We start from the raw sequence: 22,177 nt of genomic DNA, 5'->3' as shown, positions 1-22,177 counted from the left end.
TTTAACACATTTATCACATTATTTATTTAACCTTTATTTAACCAGGGAAGTCAATTGAGAACCAATTCCTGGCCAGGAGGCAATAACAGTAAACAAGTCAAAAACATAACCACAATAAACAAACAACATGAGTCAGTTTAAAGCATCAAGATACACAATATACACAACAACAGAAATGTGTGTGTAGCAGGGCAGTGACCAGTAGAGTCTGGTGCTGCAGAGGAAACACAGCAGCTGCTTTTCAGACTGAAAACAGTAAAGCAGGAAGAGCAGTTTGATCTGATGGAAACACTCTGACTGTTATGGAAAGTCCTGGAATTTTGAACCTTGAATTAAAGTTTATCATCTCATCTGAAGTCCAAGTCAAGTCAAGTGTATTGATATAGCACAATTCATACACGGGGCAACTCAAAGTGCTTTACATGATTTAAAAGAGAGAAATAAAAACAGATGGATAAAATAAAAGTAAACAAGTAAAAGTAAGAAAATTAAAAACAAGAAAAGAGTTTCTGAACACTGAAAGTTAGAGTAAAGGCAACATTATAAAATCAGTAAGAGTGTTACAGTATAAACATCTAAGTTCTGTCGATACAAGTAAATACATTACATAAACCGCGCACACATATTTAATACATATCTTATTATATCTTATTCTCTTTAAAAATAGACTTGAATGTTTGCAGTCTCTGCCTTTGCGCATCATAAATATAGAAGCTGAGCTGTAGAATCGTTATATTATAAACCTCTAGAAATATAATTATCATTATATAAATGACGACACAGATTTGTCACGCCTCGTTTTTCCTCAGCGCTTCTCTCTCTCTCATCACGCCAGGCGATGCCACACACACACACACACACACACACACACACACACACACACACACACACAGCTGGTAACGGCTGGCCTCTTGAAGACCCAGATGTTGCTCTACAACTGTTGCGGTGGGATTTAATGCAACGATTTAATGTGTGTGTGTGAGAGAGAGAATGTGTGTGTCGCCCTCTTAACACTGTATTGCCTGTCTCTTGAGCCTGTCTGCCCTATACCTTGTGTGTGTGTGTGTGTGTGTGTGTGTGTGTGTGTGTGTGTGTGTGTGTGTGTGTGTGTGTGTGCAGAAGCTAAAAGCAGTGAAGAGTTAAGAAGCTTTGTGATCCGGTGAAGTACTCTCACACACACACACACACACACACACACGCAGAGAGGGAGAGAGAGAGAGACTAGGCGATAGAGCGAGATAGCAATACAAAGAGAGAGAGAGAGAGAGAAGGTAAAGAGACATAGAGGGTGCATTAGAGAAACAGATGGAGTGACAGGGAGGTAGAGAGAGAAAGATTAAAAAAGCCAAAAAGAAAGAGGAGAGGAGGAAGAGAGGGAGAGAGGATAAAGAGACATAGAGTTACAGTGAGAGAGGGAGGGGGGGAGGGAGGGAGGAGGGTGGTTGGTGGATTAAGTCGGGTTAGAGAGGATTACTGTGTTTTCCTTTGGTAGTAAAATCAGGTCCGTGTCCCGTCGGTCTGCTGGAGTTCACCTGCTGGGAAAAACACAACTGCATGTGATTCTACTGCAGAGAGAGGAAGAGGAAGAGGGAGAGCAGGAGGAAGAGGGAGAGCAGGAGGAAGAGCAGGAGGAAGAGGGAGAGCAGGAGGAAGAGGGAGAGCAGGAGGAAGAGGAGGAGGTAAGGCCGTCTTCTTTTACACTCTTGAATATGTTGGTTTTACAGTGTATGGGAGGAGGGGGGATGTGTGTGTGTGTGTGTGTGTGTGTGTGTGTGTGTGTGTGTGTGTGTGTGTGTGTGTGTGTGTGTTCAGATTAAGGTTGGACCGTGATGATTTTGAAGGCCGATACTGATCTCTTTGGATTGACGCTGCTGATATTTTGTGCCGCTATTCAATATCTCAATATTTTTTTTTTTTTTTATCTTTCTCTGCATTTTTTTCCTTTTTATTGCATAGTTCAAAGTAGAGAGAGGCAGGAAAGACTGGGAGGGAGAGAGAGAGAGAGAGAGAGAGAGAGAGAGAGTGGGAGGGAGAGAGTGAGTATCTTTACATTGGGAAAAAGCCAGACATATTCTGCACACTGCAAAAAATGAATGGTAAAAAAACCTTGCTGAAATCATTTATTAACACAAATGCATTGTGAGAAAGGTAAAAATGCATCAACAAAAACTAAAAGAAGAAAAACTGCTAATAAATTTTGGCTAGAGTGAGTTTTGTCCAGCTCATTTTTGGCATTTGTGTGCAGAATAATGTCTTTGACTTTTTTACATTTGACTTCATGTGAAGTTTGATCCGCTGAGTCATCAGAACACGACGACATCCTGCTGCACATCTTTAATTTGGACCATTTTTCATGACAAAAATATCCAAAAAGTATTATTCACTGTTTCTGAAGAGAGAAACGGGCCGTCGTTTTATAAACCAGACCAACAAAACTTTAAATGTTTGCATGTTTGTCTAGAGGTTAGAGGAGCGGACTGGAAAAGTTGCCGGATCAAATCCAGAACCAGCTGGTAATTGTATATAGGCAAACTAAAATTATTGATAAACGTACTACTTTCTTTGTAGTAAGCAGATAATATTCCTGTGATGCTAGAATGATCATGACAGAGAGAGGAGCTATTAGGGAAAGAACCAAAACATTACAGCTGAGGAGAAGAGTGGAAGGGATTCTTCTAACTTGGAAGATAAGAGCGATTTCAGGAGGAAGATATGGGTGAGGGAATATCCCTCCTCATCCTCATCATCAGTGTTCTTCCTCGGCCTTTCATTGTGACGTGTCGTGCCACTGAGCCTCACAGAAGCATAATGTTGAGGTATGGGACCCAAAGAGAGAACGAAATAGACTAGACATCATTTCATGTTCTCATCCTCTGAGCTCAACAATTATTTGAAAAAGGCAGAGAGACTCTTACTAGGCTCGTTATATAGACAGTCTATAATTCACACCAGTTGAAACAGACAGAGGAAGACACTGTGACGCTGTGTGGAGTAGAGCTGAATAATTAATCTAAATTTTATCAAAATTGCAATATGGCCTACTGCAATTTTCAAATCACAGGAGGCGCAATATTTGTTAAAGGTGAAATGTGTCAAAACAGCATTTTAAATGAAATATTGTGGTGCTGCAGAGATGTCCTGGCCTACACATCATATTCTACAGACTTAAGAAAACATCTTTGTTTGGTACAGATCCCCGCAAAAATCACACCGTAATCATTTTAATACGTTTTTTCAATGAAAATGAGAATAATGATGTAAAAATTATCATTCCCTCTAATATCGCAAATCATGTCGCAATTTCAGTCAAAATAATCGGGAATTAGATATTTTTTTCAAAATTGTTCAGCCCTAGTGTGACACTGTGTGATGCTGTGTGGAGCTGTGTGAAGGTGTGTGAAGCTGTGTGAAGCTGTGTGAAGGTGTGTAAAGGTGTGTGAAGGTGTGTAAATGTGTGTGACGCTGTGTGAAGGTGTGTGACGCTGTGTGACGCTGTGTGACGCTGTGTGAAGGTGTGTGAAGGTGTGTGAAGGTGTGTGAAGGTGTGTGACGCTGTGTGACGCGGTCGAGTCGACGTCCTTCAGCACTATTCGTGGAAACCTGTTCCCGGACAGTTTAGTGTTAAGTGGAAACGGAAGCTGGCCTGTCAGAGCTGAGCAGAGCCGAGGTAAGGAGCTAAACAGGAAATGTCAAATTAGCCTACATACAGTCAGCTGAAAATAACACAAGGTGACACAGGTGTCTTTGAAGAGTTTAAAACCCTCATTGCTCTGTGTTTATTCCATAATGAGATATTCTGCAATTTGGGCCAACTCTTTACTCTACTGTTAAAACTCACAGTGGAATATCACCGATGTTACCGACTATTTTAAGACTTTACAAAATAAGATCACTCTCTGTGTCGGGAGTGTCTTGCACTACCACATAAAAGGTTAAATGTGTAATATGTCTGCTTTACTGGAGCATGATATGACTAGTAAATATCAGCAGGTTCCTGATAGTGAGTGAAACAAAGTGAACAGCTGACGGTGCTGCTGAGATTTCTGTATTCAAACACACAGGAGCCGGCCGAGGCTGAAGGCTCCTGCCACACCAAGGTCCCTTCAAAAAGTTTGTTTTTGCCTTGCTTGTCGGCAAAAAACACACATCTGAAAATATAATTTCAGACTTATTACTAATCTGTAGGGTGTTCTGGTAAATTCGGCATGTATGTAAGCCTCCAAACAGCTTGAATTTTAATGGTCCGGGAAGTGGAGTTACTTCACACACAGAGCGACTCCTTACCTTCCGTATGTTCCAAAAATCCACAGACAACAGAGTCGTGGTGATGTCAGGATCCTGATCACATCAAATGAAAAAAATATGCTCTAACTCAATAAAACATGAACAATGAACAAGGCTGATTGTTGTTGGCTCTGAAACAGTCCAACCTGCCCACCATGCTGATGATGGTCTCGCTCTACGGAGTGTTGTCATGACAACGCTGAAAGATAGAGGCCAGCATTGGACCAGGGGCCAGTTGCATAAAGATAGACCTAGTCTTAGATTTAAATGTGACCTTAACTTGCTTTAGGCACTTACAGTATATTTACCTGTTCCTACTACTTCTTGATTGCTGTAGATCTCTAATGTGTTGTTTCTCTCTCTAAAGACTCTCTCTCTTCTTCAGGCTCTTTCCAAAAAAAACAGAGATTTCCCATCTTTTATGAAACAGCTTCAGTATTTAAACCTCCCACTCTGACAGTTAGGCCGACTCGTTGCCATAACAACAAAGTTCTTAACTCAAGATTAGCCGGGGGGAAGGTAGCTAACATTCCTACCTCAAAATAAGTCAGTCGTAATATTTAAGTAACAGGCAGTCTTAATTAATCTAGTCCAACCTGGGAATCTGAGACCGGTCTAAGGCTTAGACTAGTCTTAAACTAGCTTTATGCAACTGGCCCCAGAAGTTACACAGAAACTTTAAGCTGCATACAGAATTGAACCCTTAACTCTGGCTGTATTAGTGCCTTGCTCTACCCATTTAGCACCTTACTGTTTGAACCTTCTCCACACATCAGCATGTCCACCCAGAGTCAGCTCATCTTCAGTTACCTTAAAGGGGCAGTACGTCAGGGTTTTCTCGTCCCATAGCACAAAATGAGGGGGTTGATAGGGTTGCTGATCAATACCAACGACCAACGATACCAGCGATTACTTGACCAGCTGCTGAGATTTCTGGCTTTCAAAACTCCCTTTCCGTTCTGTTAGGAACAAGCTCATAACACACAGTGAGTCAGTTAGTGCAGCTCCATGTCAGCCTTCTCCAAGACAACTGCAGTGAACAGGAATTGGGTCTTTAGAGTTCCAAAAAGGGCAAAAACCAAAATGACTCCAAACAGCTCGTGCAGCAGAATCCAAGTGTTCTGAAGCCAAACGATGGCAGAGTCCAAAAGACTGATATGTACGTCATTATTTACACAAGTCTTCACTAAAATCATTGTTTTCAAAATGCGTTCACACTTGTGCGCACCCACTCATCGCGTGTTCACGCTCTGCTTGATGTGCATCATCGCACACTCATGATGAGACACTGGGTCATGTGGTAGTTGGTTCAGTGATGCATCCTGCGATGATGCGGTCTTACAGGCTTCTCTCTGTTGAAGCATTCAGGAAAAGCACACACACATTGTTGCCTCTAGGGGAGAAGCTACAACAGCTAGCTAAAACATTAGGTCAGAGTGAGGCGCTTTGGGCAGAGCTCTTTCTGTTTGAGTGACATAACCTCTGCATAGGACTGTAGGCACAGAAATAAGGAAGGGGCACCTGCTCATGCTGTACTCTAGCCCTACAAGCATGTGCACTTGAGAAAACTATGGTTTTAGTTATGCCTTGCACTAAATACTAGTGTAAAAATAGCTCTTTTGGACCCACAGTGCAATCGTTTGGCTTCAGAACACTTGGATTCTGCTGTTTGGAGCAGTGTTCTGGGCTGAGGCCGGAATGGATCACTATCTGTGTTTTAGGGCACTAATACGTACGTCAGACATGTTTTGTTAGTGTCCGAATCGCAAAATGATATTGTGGAATGATTTTGAGGGCACTACATATTTCCCACAATGCACTGTAATATGTAGTGAACAAGCCTGGTCACTAAGACCATGAAAGTATACCAAAATGCATTGCGAAGGTATTTATCTCTAGCTGCAGGTTATACGGTACACAGCTTATTGTAACGTGTTTTTTGTTAATGTCAGCTAGTGGGAATCCAAAATGTGAAGGAAACCGCACACCTGGATTGGTGAAGAGCTGCTGTGTGAAAATAAACAGAAAAAAGAAGCCGCACACAACTCCGATGCAGAGAATATTTATTCACCGACATAAGGTCTGAAAACGCCTCGATGGGAACGTCTGTGAATATTTTTTTTCAGTTTAATGTCAGCTAGTGACACATATACGGCTTTGAAGGAATATTGGTAACTTGTCAAATGTGAGCTGAAACATTTGTTTATGCGACTGGTGAACGCAAACGCAGGTTGATGATGAATGATGATGAATTAAGTGTCCGAATTCACTCATTAATCATGTGTGATTTACTGCTAATTAGTGCACTAATAGAGCAGCACTATATAGGGAAATACAGATGAGGGAATAGTGGCCACAGCCCTGGTCTTTTTGAACTCTTTTGGAACTCTAAAGAACCAGTTTTGGAGAAGGCTCACATGGAGCAGCTTGCTTTTTGGGTGAACTATTCCTTTAATTCCCCTTTTAAAGATGGAGTAAGACAATATAAGATGAAATTGGGCCATTGCAGTAGCGTTGTTTAAATGCATTTATACATAGAATCCCACAATTGTTAAGTTATTGCCTAAGTTCCCCACGAGCTGAACAATTTATCTTATAGAGAACATACTGAAGATTAGACACAACATCTTCATCTTTCTAATACAGTTTTCCTCCACTAACTGACAGAGGTGTGACCAAGTCAACTTTGCTTGAGTCCCAAGTCAGTCTCAAGTCTTGAGGCACAAGTCTCAAGTCAAGTCTCAAGTCTAAATGTAGAACACCAAGTCAAGTCAGAACAAATCAAGAGTCCAGTATCAATTTAATATCTTAAAGAAAACTAAATATCTAGGACTTTTCAATGCAATATGGTTTTAATAGGATAAAAACTCGGTAAGAGCATCATGAGTTTGATTTCTATAATCAGTTTCAACTTCAATAAATTCAATCATTCCATACAAATTCAGAAAACAGAATTTAAATTCAGTCGTCTGCTGGAACAAATCTCATCACTTTCAATCTAAGTCATTTACACAAACACAAGATCTCAAGTCAAGACTTTAGAAACCTTTTCAAGTCATCAGAGTACAAGTCAGAGTCAAGTCCCAAGTCACCAGAACCCAAGTCAAGTCCGGTCTCAAGTCTTCTCTTCATGCATCAAGTCAAGTCTCAAAGCAGTTAAGACTGTGACTCGAGTCTGACTTGAGTCCAAGTCATGTGACTCGAGTCCCCACCTCTGCTAACAAATTTCCAGATGTTAACAGATGTTTGCAGCTGGCAGATGTAAACCTGTTAGTGTTGGGTTTGTTGCTCTGGATCAGACTCGCCTCCCTCAGCTGTGACTCGGGCAGATCTTGGTCAACGGGTCTCAGAGGATTAAGGCTGATCGCCCGGCCAAATGTTCCAGCCCGAAGTCGGCAGATTGGTGCTGTGTTTGTATACAGTCAGGCACTAAGTCTGTCATGGAGGGGAGGATTTCTGGGTGAGGTGTGTGTGTGTGTGTGTGTGTGTGTGTGTGTGTGTGTGTGTGTGTGTGGTTGCCGTGTGGAGAGACTAAACTGTGTTTTTGCCTGTGTCTACATTGGGTTTGAGGTTTGATCATAAATCGATGGGGTTGCCAAGCGTACAAATCAAATCAGTCACTCATTTCATTGCTCACCTGTTCATTCATTCACTCACTCACTTATTCACCTCATTCACTGTCATTTATTTACTTTATTGCTCACTTGCTCACACTTCTTTCTTTCTTTCTTTCTTTCTTCCTGCACATGGAATAAGAATATATACCAGCAGACACACACACACACACACACAGTCTTTCCTCAGTCTTCCCACCACCATGCCAAACTGTAACAAGGAAAGATTCACTGAGTCACACAACACTGTTTCTGTCATAAGTCATATTTTCCATTGTTTACATTTTATTGACTGTTTTGATTAGTTTCCGTTGTGTATTATGTGTTCCAACTGTTCCAAAGTGTAAGAAGTCACGATACAGGATAAAAGCAGCCAGGATCATATTGATATCTATCATTTTAAGTTATTAAATGGTAGATATGATGAGTTATTACACTGCCTCAGGTCAGATTGTTTCCCATTGAACCTTCTGTGCTGTGGTTGAAGACGAGGGAAAGATAGATTTTCTTGTTTTTCGTGGAATCAGCCTTTATTCTCCCTCCAGTGACAGAGGAGTGGATGATCAGCATGAGACAAGCTATGGAGGCCACGTCAACGTATGATAATGGTGAGACACACACACACACACACACATACACACACACACACACACACACACACACAGATATAAACATATAAACACACTTTATGTACCTTCATGCCTTTCTGCCTTTCTTTGTCCTTATGGGTGTGTCTCTACGTTCTGTGTGTGTGTGTGTGTGTGTTTGTGTGTGTGTGTCTGTATGTGTGTGTGTGTGTGTGTGTGTGTGTGTGTGTGTGTGTGTGTGCAGGTCTCAGTGAGGTGCTGTCCAGTGTGGTAGAGGAGGTCAGTAGAGCCGTCAGTAGAAACGTCAGTGGAGCTCAGCTGCTGCATGGACTCCTGAACGCACCGTGGCTGCACGCCCTGCTGAAGGTACAGGCTGCTGTGTGTGTGTGTGAGTGTGTATGTGTGTGTGTGTGTTTTCAAATTCTCCATGAATTTACCATTCCACCACACCCGATGTAACATCTTAGTGTTGGCTGATGATGTCATTTCCTGCTGTTTTTGATGTCATCTCCTGTTGTCTCTCTGCAGGTGTATGAGTGCCTGCTGCAGTTCCAGAGACTGACGCCGAGCCCCTTCCTGCCTTATGCCTCAGGACTGTCGCACGAGGTTAACACACACACACACACACACACACACACACACACACACACACGCATGCATGCATGCAGAAACATGGGTAACCCCAAATCCTAAGTCTAACTGCTCCAGTAGAGCTGGTATGTCGGAAACAATAGAAAGTGGAAACTTTGTTGTCCACACATATGGAAATTTACGTTTGGCCTCACTGTGGTTCAATTGTCAAACAGACAAATACAAATATAGAGCTTTCAGGTGACCTAACCCCCTCTGGCGGATGTGTCCTCAGCTCTGTGAACAGCTGACTGTGTTTCTGTCTCAACAGAATTGAACAGACGGTTAATTTCTGTCTGTTTCTGACTGAACTGATCATTTCATCACTGATCCATCTGATTGATTTAGTGTTTAGATAATGTCAGCTTGTTAGCTAGCTAACCATAGCATCTGGTCAGCTAACCATCACTGTCTTGTCGTTAACACATCTGATTAGCACACTAGCTAACGTATCTAGTAGCGGCTAGCGTTAGCATGTTGACATTAACATCAGTGTGTTTGCTGGCTAGTTAGCTAGCTAACAGTTTGTTCAGGTTAACTGAGCTGACTCTTCTCAAGCTACAACTCTTCATGTTTTGGAGTAGAGACTAGGGCTAAAGACAAGACAGTTTACTGTGTCACAGTAACCTACATTTGGAAACAAATCCACCTTATCACACTATTCACTTTTACTGAGAACGTTACTGAATGGATCTGCTGTGTTTCTGTCTGACAGATCATGGCCATAATGAGGACGGTCCAGCGTCCCTCAGCTGAAGCCAGAGAACTCTACAACATCCTCAGGTCTCCTCACATCCAGGTGCTGACCACAGACCAGCCACTACGGCTTTTATTAAAAATCAGATGTCGGTCAGTGTCATCAATGTTGGATATAATGCAGTTTGACCTGTTTATCATTAGTAGTAGTATTAGTAGTATCAGTAGTAGTATACATCATATTTATATAACATTTTTGTCAAAACTGAGTGCTTTACCAGAAGGCATAAAAACAAGAATAGTAAAATACGTAATGACATAAAAGTAGAAAACATTCAAGAGAAAATAGGCTATAATAACAATAAGAAGAAGAAGAATCAGTGTTATAACACCTTTACCTGTCTCTTTGTCTATCCCATCTGTCTCTCCACCCGTCTCTCTCCCTCAGGCCCTCCTGTCGTCCCATGACAGCATCGCCCAGTCGGACTACGGACCCGTCTTACCCCCTCTGCCGGACGAGCTGCCTGAGAACGAGGAGGCCATGAGGATCGTCTGCCTGGTGAAGAACAAGCAGCCGCTGGTGAGACAGGCACCTGTCTGTCCTCCTGGTCTCTGTCCAGACTGCAGTCTAGAGCCGGACGGACACAAGAAGACACACCAGAAAACAGATTAGAGCGGAAAATACATGTTTGGGCTGCTGTTCGTCTCTTAATCCTCTATCTGAAAACCAAAAAAAAAACATTCCCACTGGAAAACATTCTTCATCCAGGGTCCTTCAAAAGTGGAAATTATCCAAATTTAGGGCCTTAAAACGTATTAAAATGTCACTTATTTGATTATTAGAATCCAGGACAGGGTTAGTAGTACAATCTGTATCCTGACTGGTTTACAAAACACAGTTGGACTTCATGTCCCTTTTCCCATTTCCTGTTGTCATTTTTCTTATTCTGCCCATTCATACTTTAATTAGCGATGTCCAGTCAGAAACAGGCTGGTTTTGACAGCTTTGCTTCTTAGTTTTGGTTTTAAATTGGTCATAATTCCAGGTGTCATTAAAAAGGTCTTAAAAATCTTAAATTTGGCTTTCTGAAACTTGCAGGTACCTTGACATAACAGAAATTTAATTTCATCTAATGTAATCTAATATAGAATTGAAGTGTTGGTAGTGTGGTAGAAACCGTTAAGATGTCGTAACAGTTGGACCTTTACGATTTCGTAACAGTTGGACCTTTATGATTTTGTAACAGTTGGACCTTTATGATTTCGTAACAGTTGGACCTTTAAGATGTCGTAATAGTTAAAGTTGGACCTACTCCACAAAGCACAAGAGTACAATAGACTAGAATAGAATAGAATAGAGCTTTGTCTGTAGATTTGTCTCTAATGCCTTCCCAGACAACTGCTAGACAGAACCATACAGTAGCAGTCAGACATACAGGACCAGCTGTCTGACAGACTGGATCCTCATTCAACCTCTGGTCCTGTTGGAAAAGAACTGTTTTCTAAAGTTAGGGATCACTTCTCTAAATCCACTTTGTCTCTGCACAGAGTTTGCGTCCTCGTCCTGAGTTAACCTTTGCTCATGGCAGAAAAGCTTGTTTCATAGTGAGCGGAGGCTCTTAAAGGATTACCTTGATATTTCATATTTCAGTTGGTTATTTTTGCCGTGGCACCTCAGTCTTCTAGAGCTCAATTCAGAACTATAGCTGGACAGTATGAATCTTCATCAGTTCGTACAGATCAACTCTGCTCTTTATTGAGCTGTATATGATTTATCTACCGAAGTACAAGTTGGATTATTGTGAAAACGTGGGAGTTACACAGGGACAAAATAGAAAAATACAGAGGCTAAAGACCTCATCAAAATAAAGTGAATAACATAAATTATTACATCATGTGGAAGGTACCTGAGCTCCACAGATTTGCTGCACTTTTAATCTCCCATAATCCTCATTTTATGCAAATGGATTTCGACAACGTCACACGACGGGAGAACTTACTTCTGGGTTCTTTGTCTGTTAGTTTACATGGACTGTTCGGATACAGTGATTATATAGCTTTTATGATTCAGCTATATATATCATTTTAATCGGAGAGCAAAGATCACGCAAAAACTACCAGAAATGTATTTGGAAGCCATATCTAATATAAATTCACATCAGTGGAGCATCAGGACCAGTGTTCCCTCTAAGCCAGTTTGGTGAACTACGACTAATTAATCAGATTGACCAAATCATATTATCTGATCAGGTTTGAAATCCAGAAATTTCAGCAACTGGCCAAGTAATCGGCGAGTCATTACTATTGATCAGCAACTCTATCAACCCCCTGCAGATAATATTATGGTTATTTTATGATATAAATCGTACTTATTGCCCCATCCTCTTCCTACCGAAACGTAACAGCTTCTTATCTTTCGTTCACCAAGAACGGACTAGAGCGAAGAGGAAGTTTGGGAGGAGGAGGAGGAGGAGGAGGAGGAGGAGGGCTGATTCGTAGTCGTTGGAACAGCCTTCGTCGCCTCACCCTGGAGAGGCTCGTCCCCGCAAGGAGGGCGTGGTCGGGGGAGGAGCTTAGAACGGATGAAGGCGGGGCCAGGCTTTTGCCCCGCCCCCGTGGCGTCCAGCCCCGCCCCTTCCTCCCCCGCTACGAGTCAACAGGAAGCCGCTGTCTGTGCCGGCAAACCACAGAACTCTGGAAGAAAGGGCTCAACCAATCGGCTCCCTCCGTCTATAGTCCCGCCTCCCGTGCTGGTAAGAGGAGGAAGGAAGGAGGAGGCTTGAATCGGTCTATTGATCAGTCCATCAGTACATTGGTCCGTCTATTGATCCATCCATCTGGGCCTCTGTGAATGTGTCCGTCCATTGATCTGTTTGCTTTTGTGCATTTCTTCATTTGTTCATTCATCGATCCACCAATCCATGGAATAATCAACCATCTATCTATTCATTCATTCATTCTCTCATCAATTTATCATCCAGCCATCCAACCAGCAAAGAAGCAGGAAGGAAGAGGTGGAATGAACCAATCAATCCAACAATCTCTTTACTAATCAATCATGCAAACCATTTATCTATCTATCCATCCATCCCTCCATCCACCTCTGGATTTATCTCTCTGTCCTACCCTCCATCTATTCATCCATCCATCCAACAAAGACATTAGAAGAAGAAATGTGTTTCCATCTATCACAGATGCACAAATTTTATCTACCAATCCGCCCGTCCATCTTTCAGTCAATAAATCATCCAATCAATCAAAATGTATGATGTATTGCTTGAACATTTTATTTTATTCAGTCATTTAGTTCTTGAACAATCTTTTTTGCCACATGGTGGTTGTTCTTTCCAGTCATGTGTATTTCTTTATCTCTACATTTCCTGTTATTTCCGCTTCTTTCTTTCTTTCTTTCTTTCTTTCTTTCTTTTTTTTCCCTCCTTCCCTTCCTACATGGAGGTTCCTTTTCAGAGAAGCCCAAACACAACAGAGGAGAAGTTGCCTCTGCTGGAGAGAACAATGATGACTACGCCTACCCTCCTCCTCCAGTGCCGGTGTACAGCCTCAGCGTTCCCAGCTCCCCCGTCCTGTACCACAAGGGGACCAGAGGGGGGCGCTCAAGGAACATCCCCACACCGGGCAGGACCCCCTCTTGCCCTGGACTAAACCCCCCTAGAGCCCACACAGCGCCCTCTAGCCCTGCCACCCGGCGCTCCACCCGACAACAGGGTGTTAGTACTCTCCCCATCCCCGGCAGACAACGCGGACCTCAAACTGGACGCCAAGACGGACCTCAGAACAGACCCACGCTGCTCTGCTACTCTACTGCTCCTCAGACCCAAAACGGCCAACAGCGGCAAGCAAAACGTCATCAACCATCTTTGGAACTGACCAAACAACGCAGCATGGAAGAGCTCAGGTCCACCGTTCAGACGGTGGCCAGCAGCATCGAGCACGGCTCCCAGGACGTCCGCCATCTTGGCCAGAAGATGGTGGCGGCGACGGAGATGATGTCGGACAGCGTGGAGGAGAACGCCCAGGCGCTCAACCTGCTGGCCGAGGTGGTGGATAAGCTGCAGGGGCTCATCGTGGCCAGCAAACCCCCGGAGTCTTCACCTCCGCGCAGGCCGAAACAGCGCACTCCTCCCCCTCCTCCTCCCAGGGTCTCCTCCATCTCTCCCAAACTGAAACCCAAACCTCCCAAACCCCACCAGCACCGCCTCTCCTCCTCCTCTTCTTCTTCTTGTTCCTCCTCTTCCTCTTCCTCGTCCACTTCTGTCAGCTCCTACGGCGTCGACTTTGCGGCCGCTGGCGGTCTGGGAGGAATGAACGGAGGCTCTAAAAAGAGGGTCGTGGCCCCTGGCGCCACCCAGAGTTCGGGTGGCGGTGGCAGTAATGGACAGGTGAGGCTCAACAACGGAGCAGTTTCTAGAGTTCCTCTGGAGGACCAACAAGACCGTAACACCACAGGCTGCTTGTCAGCCAAGAAGAAAAAGAAGAAGTAGATTAAAAACGAACCAGTCTCCTCTCCGTGTCTGCTCCAGAATGGAAATAAACAATTAAAATTACCAAAATACTACTGTTCTTCAACTATTTCAGTCTGGGATGATGATGAGAAGTTTACTCTCGACCTGGACCTCCGGCTGATGAAGGTTTATGCACCAACTTTTAGTTTAAGAAACAAGGCTGGTATTATTCTAACCATAGACCAGATGCAGACTGATATCAGCCTTATGATTCCTGGTCGACAAACGTTTTTGTGGGACAGTTTTTGCAGAGAGTCGATCCAACAGCTGAGGTGACAAAGCAAAGTATCTAAAGGTACAGGGACGTAAAATCATCTCAATCTACGTATTTATTTTTTTCCATCCAGCTATCCTCAAAATCCTAAACATTTTCCTGTCACTTCTCTTCTTCATTCTTTGGCATGGAAGTCTTGGCTTTTTCCTGGTTGTCTGCCTGTCTGTCTGTCTGCCTGTCTGTCTCCCGTCTGTCTCTCTGCCATCAGTCTCTCAGCCTGTTTCTTGTCATGTCATCTTTCATCCCTAACTGGATGCCATCTTCAACTTTTCTCTTTTTGTCTTTGCGTTCCCTCAAGCCAGTGTCTAAACTTAAGTTTTCGGCTCACCTACCATGGGCCGATAAACTAAAAGAACGTACCTGCCGAGAATACTTTTCACCAGACTAATTAATATAATTTTTTTCATATAAATATGGTACCCTGCCCATTTTAATGCTATTTTGAGAATAGAATCAGGTAGCTACTGTGTGAGTTTTAATTTAAAACCTGCTCTCACTTTTTTTGTTTTGTGTTCATGTTTTCTTTCCAATGGCCTCACACTATGTCTCGCCACATGGGAATAACGTTTCAACTAATGTAACGGCTTAGTCACATCTGATCTCACCCAACAAATTACCATTGATGTCATGTGTGATAGGGCAGGCAAAACATGAAGAGGCCGCTAAACGCTAGCTAGCTACCACTCAGCTGTGATGCTGTTTGCTTAGCTATTAGCTACTAGCATGCTAGTTAGCAAGCAATGCTCAGGTAACTTAAAACAAATATCAAATCATTATGTGAATAAATCCTGCTTTGCACAGCTGAAGCAAATTTTCACGCACTTTGGTGCAGAGTGGTGCATAGTTAGGAAGTTTAGATGCTTCCTCTCTGTGTGGAGCAGCATAACATGCAGCCAATCAGGAGCCTGTGTGATACAGAGTCATTGTTTTTCTTTGACTTGATTGGCTCATGGTCAGAGAGAGTGTATGGTGGACAGCAGGGACAAAGTTTGAGGACAGATAAAGACCAAAAGGGATTTAAATGTCATCATGTGGAGAGGTTCCTGGCAGTGTGACAGGTGAACTACTGATTTATCACCAAAGACAAAGTTTCCAGACACTTGATGCTTGGCAGGAACTTCAGCCGCTTCAAGAGTTTGTCATCATTCACCTTCACTCCACTCCTCCATCATCCTTGTTTCCCCACATGTTTATACAGGGCTATTCAGTCGATAGTTACTACTACTGAAGTTTGTTTGATTTGTCTGATTTTTTCTCTCTCTCTCTCTGCCTGTCTGTCTCTCTGTCTGTCTGTCTGTCTGTCTGTCTGTCTCTCTGCCTGTCTGTCTCTCTGTCTGTCTGTCAGGGGGCGACTATAAAGAAGGATGAGGAGACAGGAGAGATCTACATCGCCAGGGTGATTCACGGAGGACTGGCTGACCGCAGTGGTGAGGCTCTGTGATACTGTGTGTGTGTGTGTGTGTGTGTGTGTGTGTGAGGGAGAGAGATTTGGGATTGCAAGCAACCATTTCACAACCATTTCTCAAAGCGACAAAACCAGACACCCAAGAACTGCCAAAGTATGTGATGTGACTGATGTGTGTGTGTGTGTGTGTGTGTGTGTGTGTGTGTGTGTGTGTGTGTGTGTGTGTGTGTGTGTGTGTGTGTGTGTGTGTGTGTCCCAGGTCTCCTCCATCCAGGTGATCTGATAGTGGAGGTGAATGGAAGCCCAGTAGAAGGTCTGGAGCCAGAGCAGCTCATCCAGATCCTGGTAGGTCACTGGTACAAAATAATAAAAATAATAATAATAATACAATCGGGTTGTTTTCTGTAAAACGATTTACTCTTTTGATGTTTAGGGACAAACAGTAAAAATGAGGAAGAGGTCGGCATTCATAATTTTCCAGCACATTTTACAGAAAACAACACAAGATTTTTTTTCACGTTTAGCAAAAAATCTGAAACATGAAAAATGACAAATCATTGGATTCCAATATGTTTTTTGATTTAAAATTGGATATTGACAGAAGTGAAGACACACAGATTCAGACGTCAGGTCCTTGTGATGTTCATGTATCTTTCAATCGACCTCATCAATCTCATCAACCTTGTTATTTTAACAGGTTATTTTCTATGATTTTTTTTATTTATTTATTTGTTTGTCTTCCTGTCAGATCCATTCCCAAGGTACGATCCTGTTCAAAATCATCCCAAACTCAGCCCAGACCAGCAGCAGCCAGACGCCGGTGAGAAACCCTCAACCAAAAACCAGCCTTTCTTTCTGCTGCTGTCTTCCTCCCTCCCTCCCTTCTTCATTCACTCCTTCCTCCATCACTAGGTGAATGTTGCAGGTGGAGCTGGAAACAGAACCAAAATAATAAAATAATGTAATAGCTGCGTCCCTTTGGGACAACTAGTGTTTGAAAATGCTGAAACATGCATCATATCCCCAAGTTTCATGCGACACATGGACAAACAAGTAAATGTTGTAGCGCCCCCTGTAGGCCAATCAGTGCAGCCAGAGTGGAGCGATGAGTGGCGTCCTGCCGGCTCAGTGGACTAGGGTGTGTTACCATGGAAACGCAACGTCCTGGGTTCAAATCCAGCCCAGGATGTTTGTTGTATGCCCTCTCCCTCTCTCTCCCAGTCTTTCCTGTCTATCTCTACTTTGAACTCTCTCTCTCTCTCACAAAAAAAAAGGAGCAATGAGACGCACTTTTCTCTCAAGTTTTGTGAAAATCCGATCAGCAGAGCCTGAGAGATTGTGCGTGATGCACAGGCAAACAAACAAACATGTTAGCGCCCCCTGCAGGCCAATCAGTGTAATTTTATAGACATATCATGCATGACGGGGAGAGACTATGGAGCATCATGGGGGACAAAAAAATGAAACTGATTCTGGAGTGGAGGCTCTGTTGAAACAGTTTGGTTCAACTAATGTAAACTTATTTTTTAATCAATTTGCTACAATAAATTATTTCTATTTTGAGTCAACCTCTCTCTCTATCTCTCTCTCTCTCTCTCTCTCTCTCTCTCTCTCAATTCAAATTTTCAATTAAATTCAGCTTTATTGGCATGACAAAATTAATATTTGTGTTGCCAAAGCATGACAAGGACTTGTACATTAATGGAAAACAGAGCAAATGTAACACAACAAAGAGCAGAAATCAAACAATGCAACTATTACAGCTATAATAAGGAAATATATGTGTATTCATTTTGTGATTTTTTTTGTGAATTTCTCTCTCTCTCTGCCCCCCCTCCCACACTCTCTCTCTCTGCCCCCCCCTCTCTCTTTCTCTCTCTCTCTCTGCCCCCCCTCCCCCACTCTATCTCTCTCTCTGCCCCCCCTCCCCCACTCTATCTCTCTCTCTGCCCCCCCTCTCCCTCGCTCTGTCTCTCTGTGTCTCTCTCTCTCTCACTCTGCCCTCCCCCTCTCTGTCTCTCTCTCTCTCTCTGTCTATCTCTCTCTCTGCCCCCTCTCCTCCACACTCTCTCTCCCTCTGCCCCCCCTCCCTCGCTCGCTCTCTCTCTCCCTCTCTCTCTCTCCCTCTCTGTCTCTGTCTCTCCTCTCTCTCCCTCTCTGTCTCTGTCTCTCTCTCTCTCTCTGCCCCCCTCTGTCTCTCTCTCTGTCTGTCTCTCTCTCTCCCCCTCTCTCTCTCTCCTCTCTCTCCCTCTCTGTCTCTGTCTCTCTCTCTCTCCTCTCTCTCCCTCTCTGTCTCTCTCTCTCCCCCTCTCTCTCTCTCTCTCTCCCTCTCTGTCTCTGTCTCTCTCTCTCCTCTCTCTCCCTCTCTGTCTCTGTCTCTGTCTCTCTCTCTCTCTCTCTCTCTCCCTCTGTCTCTGTCTCTCTCTCTCTCCTCTCTCTCTCTCCCTCTCTCTCTCTCTGTCTCCCCCCCCCCCTCCTCCTCCTCCCTCCTCCAGGTGTATATGAGGGCGATGGTGGACTACTGCCCCCTGCAGGACGCCTCCATCCCCTGTCCGGACGCGGGCGTGTCGTTCCTCAGAGGCGACCTGCTGGAGGTGGTGGACCAGGCGGACGGACACTGGTGGCAGGCCAGGAAGCTGCCGCGCGCCACCGCCTGCGCAGGTCTGATCCCCTCCGCCAGCATGCTGCGCAGGTGACCTGATGCTTATACCTCCTTTATTATACCATGCTCTGATTATCATACGCTCACATGATGCCTGTAATGCCTTATGAGTCGGGCTGCACGATTGGGCGAGGCGAGACAAGGCAGCTTTATTTGTACAGCACATTTCATACACTGGGGCAATTCAAAGTGCTTTACAGGGTGATAAAAATGCAGTAAACGTAAAAGATTTACAATTAAAAAGTGCAAAAGTACAGACAAGAGATACAAAAGATAAAAGACTTAAAAAGTAAACTAGTGCAGTTCAAATCAAGTGAAATAGAAAGATAAAAGAACACAACAAATTCTCCCACTTTTAGATGCACATTGTGAGTGAACCCAGATGTTTTTCTGTAATTTTCTTTTCCCCTGTCCTTCCTGATTCTACTCTTGATCTGATATTTAGTCAGATCTCACTGCCTAAGGCAGACGAGAATCACAGATTCTCCTCTTGGTCAAAAACCTCACCATCCACAGATGGATGAGGATCATACAGGGTAAAGCTCTGCCCCCCCCACATATAGTGTTCACTCATGCGCAAGTAAGCTTTACCTGGACAAGACGAATGAAAATTCGTACTTGCCCGTGTCAGCTCTGTTGGGATCCTGAACAGAAAGAGTTAAAATGAAGGTTATTTAAAAGCTAAGCTGAAAAGATACGTTTTTAGCTATTACAGGGTAGAGTAGGCAGTGTAAAATAGGAAAGTTTTAAGCTTTGACTTAAAAGTGGTCAGAGTCGGGGCTTGTCTAATATCATCTGGGAGGTTATTCCAGGTCTGTGTTGCATGATAACAAAACGCTGCTTCACCGTGTTTTGTTCTAACTCGCCAGTAGGCCGGCCCCAGATGTCCTAGAAGGTTCATATGGCACAAGCATGTCATTAATTAATTAATCAAAAATTAAAAAAATTGCAATATGAGCTACTTCAGTTTCCAAATTGCAAGAGGCTGCAATTACTTTATCAGAATGGCGGACTCCTAACATGATATTCTGCTGCTGAGCCCAATTTCTGGCCTGTACATTCAATTGGACGTTGTAAAAATACTGTCTGTGTTCTGTATTGCAATTTATATCACAATTGTAATATTCAACAAAATAATCACAATATGATTATTTGTCAGCCCTACTTATGAGCACCACTTCAAGTAAAGTATTTCCTAATTTTCATTCACGTATTTCTACTTAATACATTCAAATGTTGTAATTGTCAGTTGTGTTATGTTTAATATTGGCTATTTTCTCTATTTCTATGTATATATCTACAAATTTGTCTTTGTTGCTCAACTCATTTTCCCCACAGGGATCAACAAAGTTTCATCTGAAGTAGCTGAAAGTATATTTTTTCTAAGTCCAGTTAACCTCCAATACCAGTCTGTCTTAACCTGTGGTGTGGTGACACACTGGGACACTTCCTCACTGCCTCTGACTTTACTGATAATGTCAACATGTGGATCCATCTGGTTTATGGAAGATTTTCCAATTTGTTTTTAGTTGGAGTTCTTATTCCTCATTTCATTCAAATCATTTATATAATTGTCCTCCTCTCTCTCCCTCTCTCTCTCTCTCTCTCTCTCTCTCCCTCTCCCTCTCCCTGTCTCTCTCTCTCTCTCTCCCTCTCTCTCTCTCTCTCTCTCTCTCTCTCTCTCAATTCAATTCAATTCAATTCAAATGAGCTTTATTGGCATTAAATACATCAGTATCTGTTGCCAAAGCAAAACAGTGATAATCAAGAAAAAGTAGCAATAACAACAAAGATAATTGAACAATAGAAAGTTGCAATTATTCAATCACACACAAAGGAAAAAATTTAAAATATTTAGGTCAGTTCTCCTGACCTCCTCCTCTCTCCCTCTCTCTCTTTCTCTCTCTCCCTCTCTCTCTCTCTCTCTCCCTCTTCCTCTCCCTCACCCTCTCTCTCTCTCTCTCTCTCTCTCTCTCTCTCCAGTAAACAGAGGGAGCAGTGGTGGTGTCAGCCCTTACAGGTTCATACCTGCATCAAACCCTGTGAGGAATTACTATTATCACTAACTTTATATCATTGTTATTGGGAAATGCAGCATAGCTCAGTTCAGCTCAGTTCAGTTCAGTTCAGTTCAGTTCAGTTCAGTTCAGTTCAGTTCAGTTCGATGCAGGTCTTTCAGGTGTTACGTGTAATTCCCACTCATCTACTTATCTCCATATTTAACATTCTGACACTTGTCACTTGTAAACAACAACAGTCGTCCTTTAACAGCCGTGTCCCTTCCCTCTCTCTCCCTCTGCTGGCCTCAGTGACCCCGGCTGATAACGGTGGGTGTGACAGACATCTACTTCTACTCATGTCCACAACATGTAATTTTGCCCTGAAGCTTTTTAAATGTTGTAAATGTCAGGTTGATGTTTCACTGAAGCTAACTCCACCCGCCCGACTGTGTGGAAACAGGAGAAACCTTAAAAAACGGTTCTGTGTGTGTCTGCTTCTTGTGTTTCAGAGGACGATCCGACGCCTGCTGATGACAAATGTACTAAAGCAGGTAAACATATCAGACATAGTTTTTATGGGCTGATGTTAAAGGTGCATTTCACCCATAATCCATCTTAACTCAGTGTAGTGGAAGTAACCGTCGTCTCTCTCCTTTTCCCCAGATGAGGAAGATATTAATTTTGGTAGGTAAGTCTGTACAGACTCATGTTGATGTCTGACAGTTCAGTAGATAATCAACATGCAACCTTTGTGCTGTTTCTGGGTGTTTGTCCTTGTCTCTCTGCATTTGTGTTTCTATCTTAAAGAGGCATTAAGTAATCTATGAGCTCAGTCGCCCTCTATTGGCGACCAGCAGGAATTGCAACAACGTTGACAGAACTGATCTTCTCCTGCACAAATCTCTGTTACTTTCTGGTACATTAATAGATCTGAGAGAATATGAAAAGAGATAATTTGTAAAATGTTGCATAACCACCTTGGAAGAAAATCGTTACCCGAGGTTCATTATTCCAAATGTAAAAACTAGAGATGAACCAGTCTATAAAAGTCTTGTCATTTTTGTCAACCGAGGACTGGAGTTATCTGCTAACTTTTAAAAAGTACGATAATGTGTTTTAATTTCATGCTGTCAGTCGCTTAGAGAAGGTGTATCTTTTTTCAAATTATGGCTACCTTATCTTATTTTTGAACAAAACTTTTGAACAAAAAAAAAGTATTAACTATTCACTGATGTGCATGTTGAAAAGACAGATTAACCTAAATAAAGTGTATTTTGTTGATACTGTAACTCACATCAGTCCTGAAGAGACTGACAGGTTTCCTGTTTTCTTCCTACAGACGAGGATGAGTCTGATGTTACTGATGGAATCTACCTGGGTAAGATCAAAGACAGAAGGTAGTTAGTTAGTTACTTAGTTACTTAGTTACTTAATTAGATATTTAGATATTTAGTTAATTAGTTAGTTAACATACCAGTTATACACAGAGTCTTAATTGAGAG

The 22,177-nt window shown here is 42.9% G+C and overlaps 1 protein-coding gene across 1 annotated transcript in view; it reads left to right on the top strand.

The window, feature by feature from the left end:
• The window catches only part of LOC139667758 (MAGUK p55 subfamily member 4-like), a gene marked incomplete at its 3' end in the record, with an annotated part of 29,590 nt that extends 7,518 nt beyond the window's left edge, over positions 1-22,072 (top strand). Inside the window, exons 2-17 of the mRNA XM_071547244.1 lie at positions 1,572-1,679; positions 3,513-3,522; positions 8,444-8,506; positions 8,730-8,851; positions 9,014-9,091; positions 9,831-9,914; positions 10,260-10,391; positions 15,954-16,035; positions 16,273-16,358; positions 16,762-16,833; positions 18,509-18,705; positions 20,659-20,717; positions 20,985-21,002; positions 21,185-21,226; positions 21,339-21,359; positions 22,015-22,072. Coding sequence (XP_071403345.1) covers positions 1,572-1,679; positions 3,513-3,522; positions 8,444-8,506; positions 8,730-8,851; positions 9,014-9,091; positions 9,831-9,914; positions 10,260-10,391; positions 15,954-16,035; positions 16,273-16,358; positions 16,762-16,833; positions 18,509-18,705; positions 20,659-20,717; positions 20,985-21,002; positions 21,185-21,226; positions 21,339-21,359; positions 22,015-22,072 — 1,232 coding nt within the window. The remainder of the gene's footprint in view (positions 1-1,571; positions 1,680-3,512; positions 3,523-8,443; positions 8,507-8,729; positions 8,852-9,013; positions 9,092-9,830; positions 9,915-10,259; positions 10,392-15,953; positions 16,036-16,272; positions 16,359-16,761; positions 16,834-18,508; positions 18,706-20,658; positions 20,718-20,984; positions 21,003-21,184; positions 21,227-21,338; positions 21,360-22,014) is intronic.
• Positions 22,073-22,177: the final 105 nt, after the last annotated feature.

Source organism: Centroberyx affinis, unplaced genomic scaffold (genome assembly GCF_046629955.1).
Source record: "Centroberyx affinis isolate AG114_WGS23_722 - 3 ecotype Tasmania unplaced genomic scaffold, CSIRO-AGI_Caff_v1 ptg005740l_1, whole genome shotgun sequence".
NCBI lineage: Eukaryota > Metazoa > Chordata > Actinopteri > Beryciformes > Berycidae > Centroberyx > Centroberyx affinis.
Note: the sequence above shows the minus strand (reverse complement) of the source record. Positions and strands in the feature narration are given on the sequence as shown.